The sequence below is a fragment of the Pyxicephalus adspersus genome, chromosome 7 (genome assembly GCF_032062135.1).
Source record: "Pyxicephalus adspersus chromosome 7, UCB_Pads_2.0, whole genome shotgun sequence".
In the NCBI taxonomy this organism is placed as follows: Eukaryota; Metazoa; Chordata; class Amphibia; order Anura; family Pyxicephalidae; genus Pyxicephalus; species Pyxicephalus adspersus.
In genome coordinates this window covers 30,804,625-30,825,271 of record NC_092864.1, presented here as the reverse complement: position 1 = coordinate 30,825,271, position 20,647 = coordinate 30,804,625, and the positions used below count along the sequence as shown (strand labels likewise).

Genomic DNA, 20,647 nt, shown 5'->3' with positions numbered 1-20,647 from the left:
ACCACACTGCTCTGACACAAACAGTGGCACGCTGACTCTGACATCATCGGAGGTAATAGCTGCTGACTGGAGACCTGGTGGGCACTTGGCCTGGGCTATTTCCCAGGGTGCCAAGGCCTGGCAATGCTTCTGGTATAGGGAGCACAAATCCCTACACACTCAACTTCTTCCAACACTAAAAAGGCTCTCAAAATCCAATGTTGGCAGCTTTCTATTGGCTGATGAGGGTCCTTAGGGGTATTTGGCACAGGGAGGGCACCTTATTTCTATGTAATGCGATTTATGACGACTTATGTTGAACACAGTTAGGTTGATCGACATCACAGAATCACTTTACCATGATTGTGAACATAACCAAGATTTGCACAGACACCAGGATTTACATCTCAGCTCTAAACCAGCACATTAGTCCAATAAGAAGATGGTGATTCGGAAAGCCTGTGCACAAATGGCTCTGTTCCTATGGGTCATTTAGCTGGCACAAACATTTCTAGGGGGAGTTTGATACCCTCTCTGGGAGGTAAGTAACAAGTACCTGGAAGTTCTACACTTACTTTACTTAGCATGCAGAAAATAGCTGCTAGACTTATAGGAAATGAGAAATCAAAATAATATTTCCTTTTAATCGGTAATGCAGCAGGAAATCTCTTTCTCAATCTGTATGTGTCACATGGCATCCTTCCCTATTTGAAACACTGACCGCAAGTTCTGGGACATTTCTGACATTTGTGTAAACACTATGGAGAGTTTTGGGGACATTTGCAGCAATAGAAAGAGTGAGCATTAGCCAATGAGTTCCCAGCTGTGTGGGGCTCTGAGACAACAAGAGAATAAACCCGCACAGAATGTGCCTAATTTATTAAAGCACTCCAAGGCTTGGGAAGATAGATTATCATGGGAGAACCTAGGTGATCCAGCAAACCTGGAATGGATTTGGTCCTAGATTTTTATAAAATGTATTGCAGGTTTGCTGGATCGCCCAGGTTCTCCTATGATAGTCTATTCTCTCCAGTCTGGTAGAGAGCTGTAATAAATCATGTCCAGGGTCTGCCTGCAGTGGGCCTGTAATGGTCCCCAGCCTAATCCTGAACTCTGGCTTAAGACAATATGATCTAAATACCAGTTCACCTTTCTTCAAACTTCAGGTTCTTTGTGTGTTTTCTCCAGATCTGTGTAGTGATCCAGCCTAGCATAACTCCTCTGTGCCATGTAAATGGCTAACGTAAAATAAAAATCACATTTGATTAATGTCTTACTGATCCTTTCCTTCCTCCTGTTGTGCATTTAGCCCCCATAATCTCTTCCTACCCTCTGCAGAATGCAAAATATCCCTAATGCCTGTGGCTACAATCCATGCTCCATTCAGAATGTCTCCATTTGTAGCCACCCCATTGTGCTGTAGAGAGCTGAGACTACAAGTGTGGCCTTGCCCATCTATGATACACAGTGCAAGGAATCATGGGACATGGAGTTTTCTTATAGACAGTTGACATTACAGCCACTCTGCTGCCATCTAGTGTGCAGCCAGAAATAATAAAAACCACCACCAGCCTCTACACAGAACACGTTTCTTTTTTACATTTTTTACTCATACACATTTGATGGTGAGTGTCCTGCTCTTTATTCATTCTGAAAATGAGGACTGTGACTTTTCATTTCCCTTAAATCTTTCTTATAATATTCAGATATACCAGTAATATGCCACGTGTAAGGGATTCATTCTACCATAAACATATATTGTTTAATGCCTATAGCAAACTAGAAGCCGGATTTTCTCTTTTTATTGTTATTTAATATGAATACACAAACACTCTTTGGATACATAAAAATACAACAATAACTGAACAGAAATATTTGTAAATAGCTTGAAATAAATGATATAAAGAGCATAATGTGGTGCAGTAAAATGTGTTATCCAATCAGAAGTCACATCTTGATCTTGTTTGTGTTACCTGAAATGATTGTGGCAAGGAATACGTTGTGTACATTAAAGGATTTAGAGTGGGCTTTGCAGAGATCTGTGTTCTATACTTCCACATTCTGCATTGCCTGCATGTATGTAAACAGTGATTAATTTCCTTTATTCAGTTATGAAGAGCTGGATGCAGGGGAAGAATGCAATTGAAAACAATCCTTGTTTTTTTAATAGGTTTTTATTGCAATAAATGTTAGATTGTAAAATGCACTTGTCATTACATTGGAAGCTAAAGGGAGGTATTGTATGTCTTGTATTGTAAGGGTATTAAGTGTAACATATATATGATGTAGTTGCAGGCAGTTTTAGTTCTTCTTTTACTTCCAATTGTTCCTGGCAGTAATTGTATTATTTTTCCTTCCTTTATTGGGTTATGCTGTCCAGCAAAATTTGTAGCATGCTACAATGCAAGGTGTTGGGAAAAGCATTCCAAAAAAAAAAAACTTAATGGCTCTGCAATATGACAATGCGTGATATAAATGTCACTGTGTGTTGCAGTCATGCGCATCAACCCAGTGCAAAGATCTAAATGGGTCCATTTAAACTATATGCGCTGCATAATATGTTGGCGCTAAATAAATCATGTTTATGCTAGACATACATGTACACATAATGTATTCATTGATTGGAAATTAAATTTATTAAAAACATAAAATCAAAGATATATCTTTTTGAATGAATCAAAGATGATTGAGCTTTGATCAGGGAAGGGCGGTCTTTTTACCAATTGAGCATTGACAGGAAAGCTTTCCCCACAAAGATTTGTGCCTCATTGAGTAGTGCAAAGCTGCAATCAATTTGCAGTTCAACTTCTGCTGAAATCTATATTGTTAAAAAGAATATACGGACAATCCCCTCTTTCTTTTCATATATAGTCACCACATCCCAGGAATAAATTATTCAAATGAAATTACTATATATAGGGACTTTAGAAGTGACAATAAACTAATCCTATAATTTAAATCAATTTTTTATTGAAATATTTATGTTTAAAAACAGCAGTTTGATATAGAAAAATATAAAAAACACAGAACCTCCAGGTATCCCAATTCACTTGTGAATACTTTGCCAAAACATAATTATAACATGTAAAAATGCATATATAGCAGTACACATTTACATTACAAAATGATGGGACATGCAATGAATGTAGGATATCCCTCAGTAATATTCTCGTTTCAGCGCGTTTCGTGGATATGGATCTGCTTCATCAGGAAACAGTTTACATATATCAAGGAGGTAAACTTCTATTCTATTAACAGATAAACAATTTGCTGCCAACTGTAACCCGAAAGAGGAGAGCTCCAGGAGGTTGGTATTATGGCAACCCTGGTTGTACACCCATGAATAGATGGTTTGATAAGATTAATTGTGTTACAAAAGACTGGATAAGCCTTCAACCTAATAGCAGAGACTGCACAAAACCAAGGAGAACAAATAGTACTTGAGAACCAAAAATCCATGTAAATCACTAGACAAGGGATGCCAGATTTACTTATACTGGCTGGAATTCCTGCCACAACCCGAAAGCCCATGGTAATCCATGAACAATAACTGTCAGGTCCAGCTTCTAATAAAACTTTGTTAATGATATTGACAGACTGAACTATATGCTTTTTTTTCACAAACTTGTACACATTCTTACACTTAAGGTAATGTTAAGCCCCATCTTCTCTATCATTATATTAAACCTTCTTTAAAGTTTCAATGTAAAAATGCAAAGTACATTTGACATTTACAAATACTTATTTTAAATTTCCTGCAAGGTCCCGCCCCCCAGCGCATTGCCACCGCATGCTCACACATCGCATGCCCGCCCGGCATCTGCGTTCCTGACTCTGGCGATGCCACAGGCTTGTAGGGACCGGGTAAGCCCTTTACAATTCTACCCCGAGTGTGGCTCAGGGTTACTGCTTTTGGTACTGAAAGTCAACTCCAGGCCACACTCGGGAATACCGCCAGGGAGGTAAATGGTGATAGGAGGCATCTTGTCTAAATGTATTTTCTTAGGCTGGATGGTTTATTTCCTCTTTCTCAAAGTTTTTACCCTTGAGGAACCTTTAATATAATTTTAAGGTCTTGGGGAACCTCAGCTAAAACCAATTTGTTGGGGTTCAATGAAAAAAAAATTTTCTATAAACCTCTATAAACCTTTGAAGAAATCCTACCTCTAAAAAAACATAGCTTTCAGTTTACATTTCAGTCCTAATTTTGGAATGTATAAGTGATTGTAGAATCTGCATGGCTTCAGAGCACTCCTTTGAAATACAGTCCAAATTCTACATACATGCTGCTAGATTGTGGTTGACGTGTTTCCAGAAGAGGACATGACTGAGGAACTCCGGCCATAGTGAGATACAATTTCCTTGCTGATGATGCCCTTGCTGACCAAGATCCTGAGGAAGCTTTGTCTGAACTTTTGGCCAATAAACGCGTATAGAATTGGGTTTATGCAGCTGTGAGAGTAGCCAAATATTTCCGTCACAGAGAGGGCCACATCCAACCTGTTCCGGAACTCACATGTCTCATTGATGTAGTTTGTCCTCATTAATGAATCCATAATCACAGTGATGTTATAGGGAAGCCAACAAATCAGAAAGACCAACACAACTGCCAAGATGACCCTCATGGCTCTCTGTTTTTGGTTGTTTTTGGTTTGAAAGAGAGTTTTGATGGTGAAGCCATAGCAAAAGAGCATGATAAGCAGAGGTATGAAGAATCCTACCAAGTGACGTCCAATCCTTAAAATGATCCTCCACTGTTCTGTGTCTGCACCGCCAATGTTCTCATGGCAGACCAAACCGTTTTTGGGGCTTTTAAACACAGTCTTGAACCAGATGGTGGGAAGGGCTATAACGATAGAAAATACCCAGATGGCAAGGGCAACATACTTGACCAAGTGTCTCTTTTGTGTCACAGACTCTGTGGCATGGACAATAGCCAGGTATCGGTCAACGCTTATACAGGCCAGCAGCAGTATACCACTGTAGAAGTTAACTTCCTGTAGGATACTCACAAATCTGCACATGAAGGTCCCAAAAATCCATTCATTGGCTTTGTAGGCTGCCCAAAAGGGCAGAGTCACGGCAAACAGCAAATCGGCAATGGCCAGATTCAGGAGGTAGACATCCGTGGTTGACCTCTTGAGCTTGTTGTAGCTAATTACTAAAATGACGAGGCTGTTGCCAAGGATATTAAGAAGGAAAACTATTGAATAAATCAGAACATATATATATTTGTTTACATTCTCTGGTGACTTGCAAGGGGCTGCATCCGAAGATGGGTAATAATAGATTGTTGGATCTATTATATAGTCTTCAAGCCAGTCCGGATTTATATTTATTGATTTAGCCATGTCTGTCTTTCAAGTCTGCAGAATGATAAAAAAAATAATGAAATATGAAAAATCTTAAATAATCTTGCATTTGCTTTATAGGAATATTTATTACATTTAATTTATATACATTTAGGATTTTGAATTATCATGTGCCATTTGAATTCTTTAATGGATTCTTTATCTGACCTTTTTAAAAGCAGAGTGAACAGAAAGAGAAAACCCCTAAATAAAATGAAATAAATAGCAGTATATCAGATCTTAGATACGGTGACTGCAAATGTTTCTCAGTCTAGATCAGTGTTTCTCAGACAAGATTTCTCCAATGAGCAGTTTCTGCCTCTCAGGTCAGTTTAAGTGACACCAATGATCTTTATGGCTATCTGTAAGGGTGACATTCCTCGCACTGGCTAGCAATGTTAAAGGCATTCTTCTTACTGACCACCATGCTAATATACTGTGATCTGTGGATATAGTAATTATAGAAGAAGTTCCCTGAAGACCTGAAAGTTATCACAAGGGTTCCCTCATGTTACAAAGTTTGGAAAAACTGATCTAGACCCTTTATTTTCACCCAATCATCCTGCCATTTACAAATTTCCCTTCTTGGGGTGATAAAGTTGCTTTAGTCTATGGAGAAGCAGGGTGGTCAGCCTACGTTTCCCTTATTGTTTAGACAAAAAACTCCTTTACTTCTCATCTCCAATACATAGATGGAAATTGTTGTACAGTTTATAGAGAATAGCTGAGAATTTTCGGGGATTTCAGTTCAGTGCACTGGAACCATGTCAGACATTTGTCCAGCCAAGGACTGCACAGACAGCAAGATTTAGATGATTGTTTCATCTTGAGCCAACATCTCAGTCCAAGAAGTAGATGTCCTTGGATGATGGCTGAAGAGAGATGGCTCTGAGAGAAATGCAGATGAGGGCTCTATCAGGGGGAAAACTGTGATATCTGCAAGAGGAAATAGGCACCTTGACGTGTTACATGTATACAGGGGTGCATTAACCATTAAGCAAATAAGCACATGCATAGGGCATCAGGGGAAGGGGGCACCAAGGAAATAGCTGAATTTACCATGGTACATTTTTGTATCACCACCTTTTACACAATTGTTGACAAACTTGAAACTGAGATGAAAAGAAGAGGAGAGATATACAAAGAAATAGCAGAGAGATTTTCTTTTCTAAGTGATGTGCCACATAATGTCACTTCATCATACCATTGACAGGTATTCTCAGTGCTGTCAAAAGCTGATTGACCACAGGATTTCAACAGTAATTTCTCAGGTGCGCTTCAGCAGTTTCATGTGTGCCATAAGTTCAGTGCAACAAAAATGTAAAAACAAGATTCAGTCAAACTTTATAAAATAATTGTACAAGACAATATTGAGTGTCACAAATTGCTCAGCTGAGCGTTCATTTTCTCAGTTAAAGTATCTTAAAATTCCCAAAAACTATGCAACAAGGCAGGCTGGATGCCTTATCTCTATTTAGTATAGAAGCAGATGTGGTACATAAGATTAGTTTTGAGGATCTGATCAAAGACTTTGCAATTAAAACGTAGGAGAAAACGTTTCAAATATAAATAAAGTGTAAGTATACAAAAATAAACATTATTTTCAATCTTACTGTAAGTTTTGTTTAATTTCGATAAATACAATTTTATTTTATGGTTTATTATTGGTTATATTTTGAATTACATATATATAGGGGCACCAAAATCTTTTAAGTGCTTAAGGCTTTCAAGGGTCCTAATCCGGCCCTGCACCTATACATTACCATCAATGCACCTAACATGGAAAATACGTGACATTAGGTCCACTCTCATCCTAGTGAGCAAGGCACAAACACATTGCTCCACAGCCACAGGCATTGCATGCATTTCCTGACATGGGTGATGAAACCTTCAGTTGTGAAACACAAGGATGAATTAGCTGATAAGCATTACAAATCCCTCTGATGATGTAAAAATGACTAATGCTTTCAATGACTAATGATTTCAGTTTTAGAAAGGGCTATTGCATCTTTCTGTTACTTTTATCCAATGGCTTTGCAGCCATGCCAGTTCTTTTCCATCCTCATGCTCATCCGCCATGTTAACCCTGTTCCATCCTCATGCTTATCAGCCATGCCAATTCTTGTCATTCCTCATGCCGTGGCAATAAATTTATTTATATAAAAAGATTACATTGCATGCTGATCTATTAAAATGAGGACATTCTGAATAATAATTGATAGATACATCCATCAAACATTGATCAGTAAACCCATTCTTTGTTCATTTCATATGCAGCAGGGAGCGCTCCCTAACACCTGCTAGCCAATGGGTTGCACCTACACAGCTATGCCAGTTGTCAGTACATACATTGGGGAGAGCTCCCATTGGCTGACTGTAGTTAGGGAGAACTCCTGGCTGCGCATTAATAGTAACAAGGTAAATTAATAATATCTAGAGGCTATTGATCATTTACAGTGATTGTGCACCCATTGACCAGCTTCAATTCACAGATCAATTTTCCAAGTGATTAAAAGAGTTTTAACTTGACCATAACTAATTTGCATTCCCAAACTTTTTATATTTTTTAAATTCACATAAGGTTTATTATTGGTACACTGCTTTTATAAAAGCATTTTTAATATAGGCTGACAAGTGTATTAAAATCACAAATAAAAATTTCTTACCGGTTTTGTTAGCAAATTTGCAAAGCTTACCCGCTGAGCACTGCTTATCCTATGCTGATCTCTGCAAATGAGATATAATAAGATTTACATGACTTGTACTATAAATACTTTTAAATACCGTTATTGTAACTGACAATGTTAGCCCCAGCCAAAGTTTATTCATTGGCTGGGTTCTATTATATGGAAATTATCTGGGCAGCTGTAAAGCTGGGGGAAGCAGTTTGGTACGCTTGCCCTCCAGCTATCAGATCCTGGCTGGCTGTGATTGCTTGAAATGTTGGGAACTAATTGCTGTGCTGCTTTTCCTTCAACTGTCCAGTTGCAGGCTGGAGGTGGGTGCAGGGTGACCTGGGCTCAGAGGATGTTAGTTAAATGATGCCGGCTATCAGACTGAGGGCATCTAGAGGCAGAAGTTGGTGCTGCAGGAGAAATTGCAATTTTTAAGAATCCATGATCAGGCGGGTCATTAGTGCAGAAAGGGGCAATTGATGTCCCTTCTGCAATAATCCCCCCTTTCTGCTTGATCACTTTGGGTATCTGTCAAAAAGGCAATCCTGCATGTTCCCAAATTAATAAACTCCTATGCACCACTGGAGGAGTTACATCTTCCCGGCCAATCAAGATGACTAAAGATCATCTACAGCAAGTGAAGAAAGAAGAGATGGCAGTGCCCTCTAAAAGATTGATGAGCTGTAAAAGGTTTCCAAAACACTAAGGCATTTATATTTTTGTTCTGCAGTTCTGCTTTCAGGTTTAATAATTAACAGCAAAATGTCACTTGATAGCTCGAAATAGGAACCAGTTAATTAAGGAATTCTTAGAAACCGGAGAATTGTGCTGCACAATGGTAATATATATGCTGTGGGTGGGAAGGGGTTATTGTTCTCTATAGATATTTTAATTTAAGGGACAGCTTAGACCAGGGATCAGCAAACTTTTTGGACTACTAGGCCATTTCAGCTGGTCAAGAAGGCACACTAGGCCAGAAGAAACAAGGTGTCCAATGAAAGGTTTTTTCCAACCGTGACTGCAAGCGAGCAGCCTCAGTCTTCCGCTCATCCGCGGTGTAGTCCCTGTACGTGTGCGCGTGCTTGGCATCCAAATGCCCCTTGAGATTTGACTGCTTAAAAAAGTGCTGTTGGTGTCCTTGCACACTAAACACAGGGCTTTGTTGCCGCCTTGGATGAAGAATAATTTGTCAGTCCATTCGGGGTTGAAGACATGACATTCGAGGTCAACCTTCCGGAGACTGGTAGCTGCGCGCTGCTTCTGCTCTTTAGGCATAGAAATTGGAGTTACTGTGCGGGAACTCGATGATAACGTGGGAACTCACAATAACCCGACAACTCAATTAGGACAGATCCAAAAATAAATAACTAGGGGGCGTTAGGCCAGACTGGAATACTGGCTGGGCCGTATCTGGCCTAAATGCCGGAGTTTGCCTACCTCTGGTTTAGACCCTCAGGTAGTTAGACAAATACACAATATACCTTCCACCATGCTTCACAGTTGGGATGTTGTTTTGGTGTTACATTGTAATACCTAATTCTTCCAAACATAGCACAGTTCTTCCAAACAGCTCAGCTATATTCTTAGGTGTAGTACACATAAGTCACAAGACATTGTCCCTGAGACCTTGAGAAATATTCAGGTTCTCTTTTTCAAACCAGACAGGAGCAGCATTTTTTTTTGGAAACAGCTTTCTTCATCGTGGTATGAACACAATTTGTTTGTTTCAGTCTTTTTGTTTTCAATGCACGCAAGAGCACAGACATTGGCGAGATTAAGAGATAATGAGGAGGTATTAGACCATTTCATATCACCTTTCTCTGTTTACATAAGATTTAGAAAAAATACCTAACATTTTTTTTTTATTAACAAACACAATACAAAAATTTCACAGCACAGTTATTAGCTCATCAGAAAATAAAATGTTTCAAATCTCTAATCTATGGAGCTTCACCTTGGGACATAATGCAAAGAATAAATTGGATTGGCTGCCCAGAGCTCCTTAATGGTGGAATATCAGAGAGGAGATAACAGTAGCCCATGTGAACCTTTGCATGGCCTCTTCCATAGGCTAACACTAGTGCTTGGCCAATGCTGTCCATGCCCAATGCTATAAATCCTTTCGCCATGTGTGAGGGATTACCTTCCAACACACTTTTTACCAAAAGGTATTTCAAATTGCACTTCAATCCAGGGCATTCGGCCCACTTCTGTTCACAAAACATAAATCTTTTTTTTTCTCTTGCAAGGGATGAGGAAACCCAATTGGGCTCTATATTGGTCCAACAGACCTCAACTTTGGGAGACCTCCTGGGCTCTCTTAGCATACAGGTTACACTCAGCCTGTCCACTAAGCCACCTGGTCTCATGCTCAAACTTCCCTCTGTTTCAGAGACAGGTGCTCTTTTATTATTATTGGCCAGGTGCTCCAGCAATCTTAAATTTCTAGCATGGAAAAGTGAGGAGTGCCTGGCCCTCCCATTCCTTCCAGGACACTCCAGGCCTGGATCCCAAATAAAGAGCCACAAATCTGCAGCAACACAATTACTCATGGCCATATCCAGGCCATTTAATACCTTTCCACGTGAGAGTGAGGTTGATGATGCCAAATACCCTCTGAATTTTGGCATCACATATTTCACCTGGTACACATTCTATAGTACTGAACTTTTATGAACCCTGTGAGAACTTTTCCATTGGCTAGACAAATAATGCTCAATGGAGCAAAATGGACATGGAAAAAAAGGACCCTGCAGTCCAGAAGACCTGGGACCTGACATGTCACATAATTTGGGTAGGAGAATGGGATCTTATAAGTAGATTTATTTTAAAGTTTAGATTAGTTAGAATATGCAGGAGATTAGCTTTAAGGAGAAGGTCATAACTGGCCATTGTTAATCTACTGAGGAAGTTAAATTACGTGATGAGTAGCAGTGATTCAGAGCCAGATTGGTTGTTAGAGAGGGAGAGTGAGAGTTGCTAATTTTAGAGAGTGATCTTCCTCAATACTTATTTAAATAACTTCTGGAAAGTACACTGCAGTCCTGCTAGAAATGTACATTACAGCTTGATTACTGGAAATGCATGTTCTGCCCTTGTAATTGACTTTTTAAATCCAACTATGTAACTATGAAAAGTAAGTGAATGCAATCCAAATTTGACTTGATCAGTAGTTCTTACATAAGGCGTGGTGCATTCTTTAACTGATCATTATGACCATGTCCAATCTATCTCCAATTGGAGGTTTGCTTACGGTTGGCTAATAATTTTGCTTTAAATTTGATTTTGACTTTACACCAGTGTTTCCCAAGCAGGGTTCCTCCAGAGGTTGTTAGAAATTCCTTGAGCAATGAGCAGTTTGTACCTCTCAGGTCAGTTTAGGTGACCCTACAATGATCTTTTTGGCTGTAAGGGTGACATTCTTCCCAATGGCCAGCAATGTAAGAGGGAATTTTCCTACTGCCCACCATGCTAATGTACTGTGAGCTGTGGATTGAGTAATTATAGCAGGGGGTCCCTGAAGACCTGAAAGTTATTTCAAGGGTTCCCCTAAACCTAAAAATGTTGAGAAACACTGCCTTTAACCATTAATTTCTTTAAGGGACCCAACTAATGAGAATTTTATATTAGCTTCCTTAGTCCGTAAGCTGGAAAGGGCAGGACTATCTATACCAACCATTCCCAATCTTTTTAACATGGAGGAACACTTGAAATAGTTTTAGGAACTCGAGAAACACTTCCTAAGATTTATGATATGCCAAAATCATGGTACAATAGCCTTGTGGTTAATGGGAAGAATTCTTCTTACATTGCTGGCCATTGGGAGAATGTCAACAGATAGCCAAAAGATCATTGGTGTCAATGGTAACTGTCCCAAGAGGGACTAATTGCTCATTGCTTAAGGAAACCCCAGCTACCTATGGAGGAACCTTCTAGTTACATGGAACCCTGGTTTAGAAACACTACTCTCTAGCCTTGTGGTTCCAATGATGCCTTTTTTAATCTCTGTTCCACCTCTTTGTGCAATATTCAGGTACTTGTGGTTGTGCACTCTCGATATCTTCCTCATTCTTTATACCAATGTTGTCTTTTTTTTCTACATTCAATTTTGAACAAGGCAAGGTTCAGCAGTACATCATTTGTACCTTTGCTCATTGTTTGGGCAATGTACTACTGTATGTATTGTCCATTATACAGAGCCACAGAAGAGGATGCTATAAAAAAATCATAAATGATAATAATAAAAGTATTTGGTGAATATTCAAAGTTTGCACATCCATAGGTCACCCCTAAATAAAACCCAACTTGGACATAACAATTTTCTCCTTATCAGATATACTGTTATTCATGGACATACATTTTATTTTGTCACTATATCCATCCAAAGAGCTTCTCTGAGAACCTGTACTTCTGAAAACTGAAGTAGGTGTTTGTGAAATATACCACAGAAGCTGGATGAGGAAAGGTCTTTCTCAAGGAAGGTTTGGGTATGACTTTTTGCTTCCTCTTGAAGGAAATTCCCCCAAACAAAATGGGTGCAAATCACTTTACCATATTATACAAAACGAAAGTCCAACTTAGGTGCCTTCGTGGCTCAGACAAAAGTCAAGGGGAATCATATTCATCCTTAAATGATATGTTGATTGTCTATTCAATGAAAACCATTGGCATCACTGGAAGGCCACCTGTGTTCATACAGAGGTTGCTAGGTGTTAGTCGAGCAATGTAAAAAGGCCAGTTCACTGAAGTGAATCATCTTTGTACACCAAACTTGTCAAGTCAAGATGGAAAGATTTGTATAGTTGTCCTTTAAATCCTTTAAAAAAGACCATCACCAGGTCTTTTCTGTATACAAACCCCAATAGATCGACCCTGGAAACTGTGTATGCTTGGCAGATCCTAACCACGCCTAAGGAGCGTCCAACTACTCCCAACCTCTCGTTGTGTCATAATTTGTATGACCTCAGTTTAGGAATAAATGACATTTCTTTATGCATGTGCATAATGCTTCAGAACTGTGCAGCATGGATCTCCTAGGAGCATAGATATTGACATTAGAAGGGTAGGAAATAATTTCAAACATAATCGGGCAACACAGTGACTCAGTGGTTAGCACTCTGGCTTTTGCAGTGTTGGGTCCCAGGTTCGAATCTCGGCCAGGACACTATCTGCATGGAGTTTGGAGGTTCTCCCTGTGTTTGCGTGAGTTTCCTCCCACATTCTGAAAACATGCAGTTAGAATATTTTCTTCCCCCAAATTGCCCTTACACTGTATTAAAGACATATGACTATGGTAGGGACATTAGATTGTGAGCCCCTTTGGGGGAAACCTATTGACATGACTATGGACTTTGTACAGCACTACGTAACATGTCAGCACTATAAAAATACTGTGTAATAGTAAATTATACAAAAGTATAGTTATTCTTTAAAATCCAGCACCAAAGTCGCCAAAAGTTGAAAATCCCATGGGATTCTGGGCACTGTCCAACAGAATCCAAGACCATTGCATAGTATGATGGAACACTCTACAATGCTCTGGAAAAGTTGCAATTTTATGTTTGGCCAGAAGTTTTGACACATATTGCTCTAGGGACCCATCCACATTGGTATATACATTGGCATGAACTGCATTAGCTCCAACACACCATACATGTTACTATATTGCATTGCTATTCATGACACCCCAACATACTAAGGCAAAGCAACTCATAAAATATTAGGAATTCTGATCTGCCTGACTGTCATGGAGTTCTAATGATTACACAAGGAGAGCCCCATTCTCCGTGTGTAATCTGTGAGATTTAGTGATCAGTTTCTCAGGTCCTGAATTACTGTTATACATCCATTAAAAACCAAAGACAGCTTTTTGGCCAATTTTTACCCTTAGGTCTCATTCACATCAATGGAGTTTGTAATGACATTGATTAGAATGAATCGTCTAACTCACTAAAACTCACCCAAAGGTGCACATGGGGTCTCTGGCAATGCAATGATGTGGATTGTCCATGGGCATTGTCTAATTAGGTGCCGTTCAGAATCACCAATGCATACAACATGTGTTACTATACCATGCATTGCCACAATGTAATACTGTATATAGGCCACAGTGAACAATTAGTAGTTTTAGTATGAATTAATTGATTGCCCCTCTTCAGAGATTTGTTTTGCATTTGCGTTTGTTAATGTTTGTACATAATGAGCTTCTTTAAGGTGACAAATTGCAAAAAGTGCAGTTAGCCCTAATTAGATTTTAAAATGTAAAGCTGAATTTTAGGTTAAACCTTATCATTTTTATTATTCCTTATTTCCCCTCCCCTAGCATTTTTTTACAGTTTTGAATTCCATTTAGTTTTTGTGGCTTCTACACTTGGGGTTATCATTACTTTATCTGGGCAGCCAGCCTTTAAATCTAATGTACTATCACTGCCAGATGCCATTACATCCTGCCACTGCAGAATATAGTACAGGACATATCCAGTGAGTCTATCTGCCCACAGGAAAACAAAAATCACAGATCCTTACAGGAAGTCAAAATACGTTACTTAAAACAGTAAGGTGTGACCACATCTGAATAAGAAATATCTGTGACACCAAGGGCTCACGTAAACTAAACATGTGGCAATGTTTGTGTTGCGCTAACACGCATTGCAGTGCTTTCTTTTTCAATTTTATTCTTCTGTGATGCAGTGGTCTACAATATGACCAGAGGTCATAAGGCACATTAGGCCTGATTTATTAAAGCTCTCCAAGGCTAGAAAAGATACCCTTCTATCAGTGAATCTGGGTGATCCAGCCAACCCTGGAATGGAAAGCTATTTGTTAGCAAATGTTTTCTATCCTGGACCAAATCCCTTCCAGGTTCACAGGATCATCCAGATTTACCAATGGAAGTGTATCTTCTCCAGCCTTGGAGAGCTTTAATAACGTCCCTAGCAGTTCATTTCTTTCTGGTTTTATATGTCTAAAAGCAGTACATTGTTTTTCATGAAAATTTATTTTACAATATAATATAATAGTATGAGTATAATAAAGTTTGAAACACAAAATCATGTAAAAACAATAAATTGAATAAATTAAAAAATCTATAAATTTAAAAAAAAAATTTTGTTTTAATTTTTTTAAGTTTTTTTTTTAAAATACACATTACACTCATACTATTATATATACTGTAAAATAAATGTTCTTGAAAACAATGTACTGCTTTTACACATACAAATCCAATGTATTGCATTCAATACAGTTATGTTGTATTGAATGCCATACAAATGGATTTTGAATTTCACGCCCCGCCCCGCTGGCAATATACATGTGCACCAATGTCACCGGGAACTCTCCGGTGACTCATCGTGTGCAGAAGCTGGCCGGAGGAAGAAGAAAGAAGACGCAGATCGCGGCGGTGGATCAGGCAAGGCTCTATTTACTAACCTTCCCATAGGTTTACATACCCCGAGTGTGACTCGGGGTTACCACTTTTATCAACTTTTTTCTACCCGGAGTCACACTTGGGGTTACCGCTAGGGAGGTTAAATCAAGCCCATTGCCTTGTCCTTGTGATCCTTGGATCATACTGTGCAATGAATCCCAAAGCTCCTGCACTTAATAAGACCTTAGAAATAATTTATTGACTGAAGAAAGGACTGTCTGTGTTGCTTTAGGGCGTTGGCAGAGAGCAGAACATCTGTTAGACTGTCAATGTAGAAAAGCTTTGTAATTTGGAGATGCTGGAGGTATCTATTTGGTTTGATTTTGTAGCAATGGGATACCAGTGCTGCCCATCTGGCTTCGGTAGGAAACAATACAGCATCAAAACACTACTGTTAAAGTTTTGCAAAGGTTTTAAGTGGATGAGATATGCCAATGGAACAGTCTCAGAACTCCTGAAGAGGCAGACTCTGTGAAATGCAAGTTGACACTGGATACATTTTGTTGGTATACTTGTCAAAAGATGCAACATATGTCTCTCATGTTAATGTTTAACATGGAGCTAAAGTGAAAATAAAATATTCACACTTATCTTTAATAGGTCTGCAATCTCCTAAAATTCTTCTTCATCCTGGCGCTAAAGAAGCTCCAGGAGCCACCATCTTCACTTCTCTTCCATCTTCTTCTTGTCTTCTTGCTACGTCGCCCGATCTCGCACTGCGCAGGTGCGAGATTGGGTGACGTAGCCTGCTGTAAACGGGGAGAACAAGAGAGACGATCTCACTGCGCATGCGTGAGATCGGCTTATCTTTCCCCTTAGAGGAAAAAAAGCCCCTTCTGCTCATGTTCGAGATTGGGCATGTGCAAAAGGAGCAGCGATGGCCTCCCAGGATGCATGACGTAGGTATCTCAAGGTAGGCTCTGTGCATCCCCATGGCGATCAAGACTTTAACGGGTATAGTGGGGGTGGGGTTTGACAGGCGGGAACGCTGTGCCCTCCCTTTTTTTCAGAAATGGGCATGCGTGCCCACTCCTATTTCTTTGGTGGTCCGCGGCTCTGGCTGGTGCACCCCCGAGTGGGGTCAGGAGAAGGACCTCGCTTTGCGTCTCCCATATGCATCGTAGGCTCAGGGCGGTGGGCAGGTTGTGTCTCTAGACCCACCCAGTCACCCATTGCAGGCTCAGCTTGCGATGGCAGAGTGGGCAGGTTCTGGCATCATGAGGCCACTCTGGGGGAAGTTCCTTCCCTTTTCAGTTGCACATAGGCAGGGGTGTAGTGGGGCAGGCACATACCGGTAATTTTTTACGACTACACCTCTTGTGCTGCACCTTTTGGGTGTTGCACTTAAATAAAAAATACAATTTTTACTTTACATGTAAGGGTTGTCTGTGATTGGATAGAAAGGTGCCTTTAAAGTCCACTCAAACAGATAATACATTGTAAAAAGAAATTGGATGTGACACCAATATATCACAAATGTCCCTGTCAAATGAATAAAGGTTGAATATTGCTTCCCAATGAGCAATTATATTCAAATAATTAATTGGCTGGTTGGATGATCATTGGGTTGTGTACCATACTAGGCAATTATCAACTAAATATACCTGCTATTGGTCAAAAGGCAATTCAAAACTAAGCAACCATTTTTAAAATGTGCAATAAATGGTTACAAAATACCTATTTAGTTACAGTCATTGCGAGAAAGAATATTTGCTCTGTCATAAATATCAGCCAATAAAATATTAGCTGTGGCAACATATACATTTTAGTTTTCTGCAAGCAGTTTGATAACCAAGAAACGCAATAGAAAAATGCAAGGCAAATTTAATAGATTGCTAACAATTTGTAGCTGCTGATCACATAACATATATGGGGAGTCCCAGTTTCTTTATCAACACACCCTCCCCTCCATTGACTAGTGTTGGTTGGGTGATTGGTAGTCCACTCAAATTGAACCCAATTTTCAGGTGAATTCAATAACTGCATCTGAACTGCATTGCAGTAAATAGGGGACAAATCCTGATGTACAGACAATTCAACCTCAGCCTGTCATAGACATCGGCCCTGATTTAATAAAGCTCTCCAAGGCTGAAGAGGATACACATTTATCATTGAAGCTGGGTGATCCAGCAAACCTGTGTCCACTTGCTAGCAAATAGAAAATGGTTTTGAAAAAATCCATTCCAGGCTTGCTGGATCACCTGGCTTTACTGATGAAAGAATATCCTCTCCAGCCTTTGAGAGCTTTAATAAATCAGGCCCATGGTGTTTAGCTCGGCTAATCCATTTAGTGGACGATAACAGGCAGAACGTACAATGCACCTATCATTGCCCTAGCTCCCAAACCCAGTCTACAAACAACAGCAGTGTTCAGCTTTATTTGTTTGTTTGCTTTGGCTGGATGACTGATGTTCAAATGGAATTTGATGCAGACCTGAACCACAACACCAAGCCTGCAGCTCATCGGAGCCCTGTGCAGGAAGGATGGGGAGGTGATGGATTGCTAAAGCCCCAGGCTGCGCAATTGTGAGAACAGAGATCTAACTCTCCAACATGCTGCCAGCACAGGATATCTTTATACTTGCTTCAACTAAAGTTGTAGGTACAGTAAAATTCCAACTTAAGAAATCTGACCAGATGTGGAAATTCTAAATGGATCTGGTATTTTTAATGACAGGTATATTAATGGACCTGATTCATTAAATCTCTCCATAACTGGAGAAGATAGACGGTCATTGATGCAGCTGAGTGATCCAGCAAACCTGCAATAGATTTCCTAAAAATCATTTCCTATTAATTGGCAAATATTTTCAATCCTATAGCAGATCAATTCCAGCTTTGTTGGATCATCCATGAAAGTCTATCTTTTCCAGTCTTGGAGAGTTCTAATAAATCAGATTCAATGTCAGATTAGAATTTGGGTTGCTTAAATTCTGAGGTTGTATTTGACACTAATCAGAACTATTCGACCACCACTAACAGCAACCAAAAGGACAGTATAAGTTTTATTATATATATCCAGCCCGACCGATTCCCAGTATTATTACAGAAGGTTTGATTGAATGTTAAACTGTTGGCTATAATTATGCACAGTACAATCACCGGGAATATTCACCATGTGGATTTGCAGAGTTGGAAATATCAAAGGAAAGAAATGACTGTAAAAAATAGTTTGATCCACCAAACACTTTGAAATAAATAACAATCTCAAATTTCTAGACATACTGGTTGCTCATCTATCTAATTTAGAAACAATATAATTTAAACAGGATCATAGGGAACACCATGGAGGATTTTTCCTCAATCACATGGATAAATCAATTTGTAACACCTGGTAGGCACCTTTAAAACTGTCATAAATGTAACGCTTTGCAGGTCATTTCAACTGCTTACATTGTACCTAAGATTGTAAATGCAATCATAGGTAAGAAAGGCTTTAATCTGCCATATTCAGATTTACCATTACTAAAAATCCAACTGATCATCCAATAGGGATTCATGGGATTAGAAACGCTCATACAAAAAGGATCTGTAGGATTAGAATGCAGTAAAAATGTTTGCATTCTAATTGAGACAATTGGATTTTCTAGTCTGTGAATGTTTTGATGGATAAATCAATGGTCAATTAAAACCCTTGAGACATTGGATAAGTTGTATTAAAAGAGGAATAGACTGCAGAGATGGAGACATTATCCTGCCCCTGTACAAAGTATTGGTCAGACCACATCTGGAATATGCAGTCCAGTTTTGGGCAATAGTTCACAAAAAGGACATTGTGGAATTAGGGAGTGCAGAGAAGGACAACTAAATTAATAAAAGGAATGGAGGAGCTCAACTATGAGGAGAGGTTAGCTGAACTGAATCTATTCTCCCTTGAGAACAGACATTTAAGGGGGGATATGGTCACCCTGTATAAATATATAAATGGTACTGTCCAATTATTCACTTTGAGATTATTGGAGGAGGAAGTTTAAGGAAGTTTAATCTCCGGATAAGGAAGGGATTCTTCACTGTGAGGTCTATGAAAAGTGTGCAAAGAGCCCTGGGGAAGCCCCCCCATGGGGGCCCTAATTTAGTTCAGCAGAGAAGGGTCCCAAGTCAGTTCTGCACAGGGGCACACTGTTGGCTACGTCTGCCACAGGCTGCTCCTTTATGGATACAATACAATATATGAATGTTATCACCCAAGAACAGAAAGCATGCTGCTGACAGGCTCATTCATTAAATATAAAGAAACATCATTTTTTTCATTGCAGTATGTTGCCATTTGAGCTGATATTCATTGTGTTTTAGAGCAGCTCCTTCACTGTATTGGTCTGCCCAATGCACCACAATGCAAAGAAGAGTTAAGCATGCTGCAACTGACTAGTGCACAGCAATACATGGCAGTGCAAAGTATTACACTGGTAAGACACATTTGGGGTGCACTGGGGTGTACCAATGCATGTGATGCAGTGCTGTGCCCATATACACACAAAAATGCATATAAAAACAGAAAACAAATCACTACAGAATTCACTACATCTATGTATTGGTTATCTGCAATATTTTGCATGTTATCCTGCTGATGTCTAAACACAAACTGGAAGGTTCTTGGATTTCCATTCATACTGGTCCTCATGGCAGGTTGGAAGCTCTTGCAGTTTCCAGACTGATAGAGCTGGCTCAGTGTTTTTTATGCCAGCCCCAAATAAAAGAAAAAAAAAAAAACATTACAAATAACTAAACATTACAGATTTAGTTCAAATTATTGGAAGGATTGGCACTTACCTGGGGTTAGGATGTCCAGCTGCTGCAGATGTTCCTCTCACTACTGGAAAGACAAACTTAGGAAGAGGAACTTCCTTGCCCTTCCGTGTCTTCTATTTAGGGAAGTGTAGGAGAAAACTACAAACTCAACAATTTTGACGTGTTCAGATTTGCTGGGGCAATTTTAATCACTTGCCACAGAGAGATTTGCCCACTGCTTGCAAATCATCATCCTTATCAGCAGATAGATTTCCAGGAATTGTAAATGTGGTGGGTACATAGGGTCTTATCTCTTCTTAGAAAGACCCTAATTACCCCATAAGGCTCTCACCTCAACCAGCAGGCTAGGAATTGCATCATTCTGAAGAAATCTGCAATCAGCTTATCTGGTTACCAAAAGGAAGGACCCCAGTAGTAAAAGTGAGTGCTAAGGTTTCCTAATTCCATCCATTATGTTATCAGGATGG

General features: G+C 39.5%; 1 protein-coding gene across 3 annotated transcripts; it reads right to left on the bottom strand.

Moving 5' to 3' along the window:
- Positions 1 to 1,770: 1,770 nt before the first annotated feature.
- LOC140335395 (C-X-C chemokine receptor type 2-like) lies at positions 1,771 to 20,333 on the bottom strand. 3 transcript variants are annotated; one of them, XM_072417979.1, is made up of 3 exons: positions 20,202 to 20,234; positions 7,997 to 8,057; positions 1,771 to 5,345 (listed from the first exon to the last, which is right to left on the bottom strand). In XM_072417979.1, exon 3 carries the CDS (start codon positions 5,328 to 5,330, stop codon positions 4,269 to 4,271), a length of 1,062 nt encoding a protein of 353 aa, XP_072274080.1. In that variant the 5' UTR covers positions 5,331 to 5,345; positions 7,997 to 8,057; positions 20,202 to 20,234; the 3' UTR covers positions 1,771 to 4,268. The 3 variants fall into 3 exon arrangements, with proteins under 3 accessions (XP_072274080.1, XP_072274079.1, XP_072274081.1); XM_072417978.1 differs by lacking the exon at positions 7,997 to 8,057 and having other exon boundaries at positions 20,202 to 20,333; XM_072417980.1 differs by lacking the exons at positions 7,997 to 8,057; positions 20,202 to 20,234 and adding an exon at positions 6,535 to 7,681.
- Between the last annotated feature and the right edge of the window lie 314 nt (positions 20,334 to 20,647).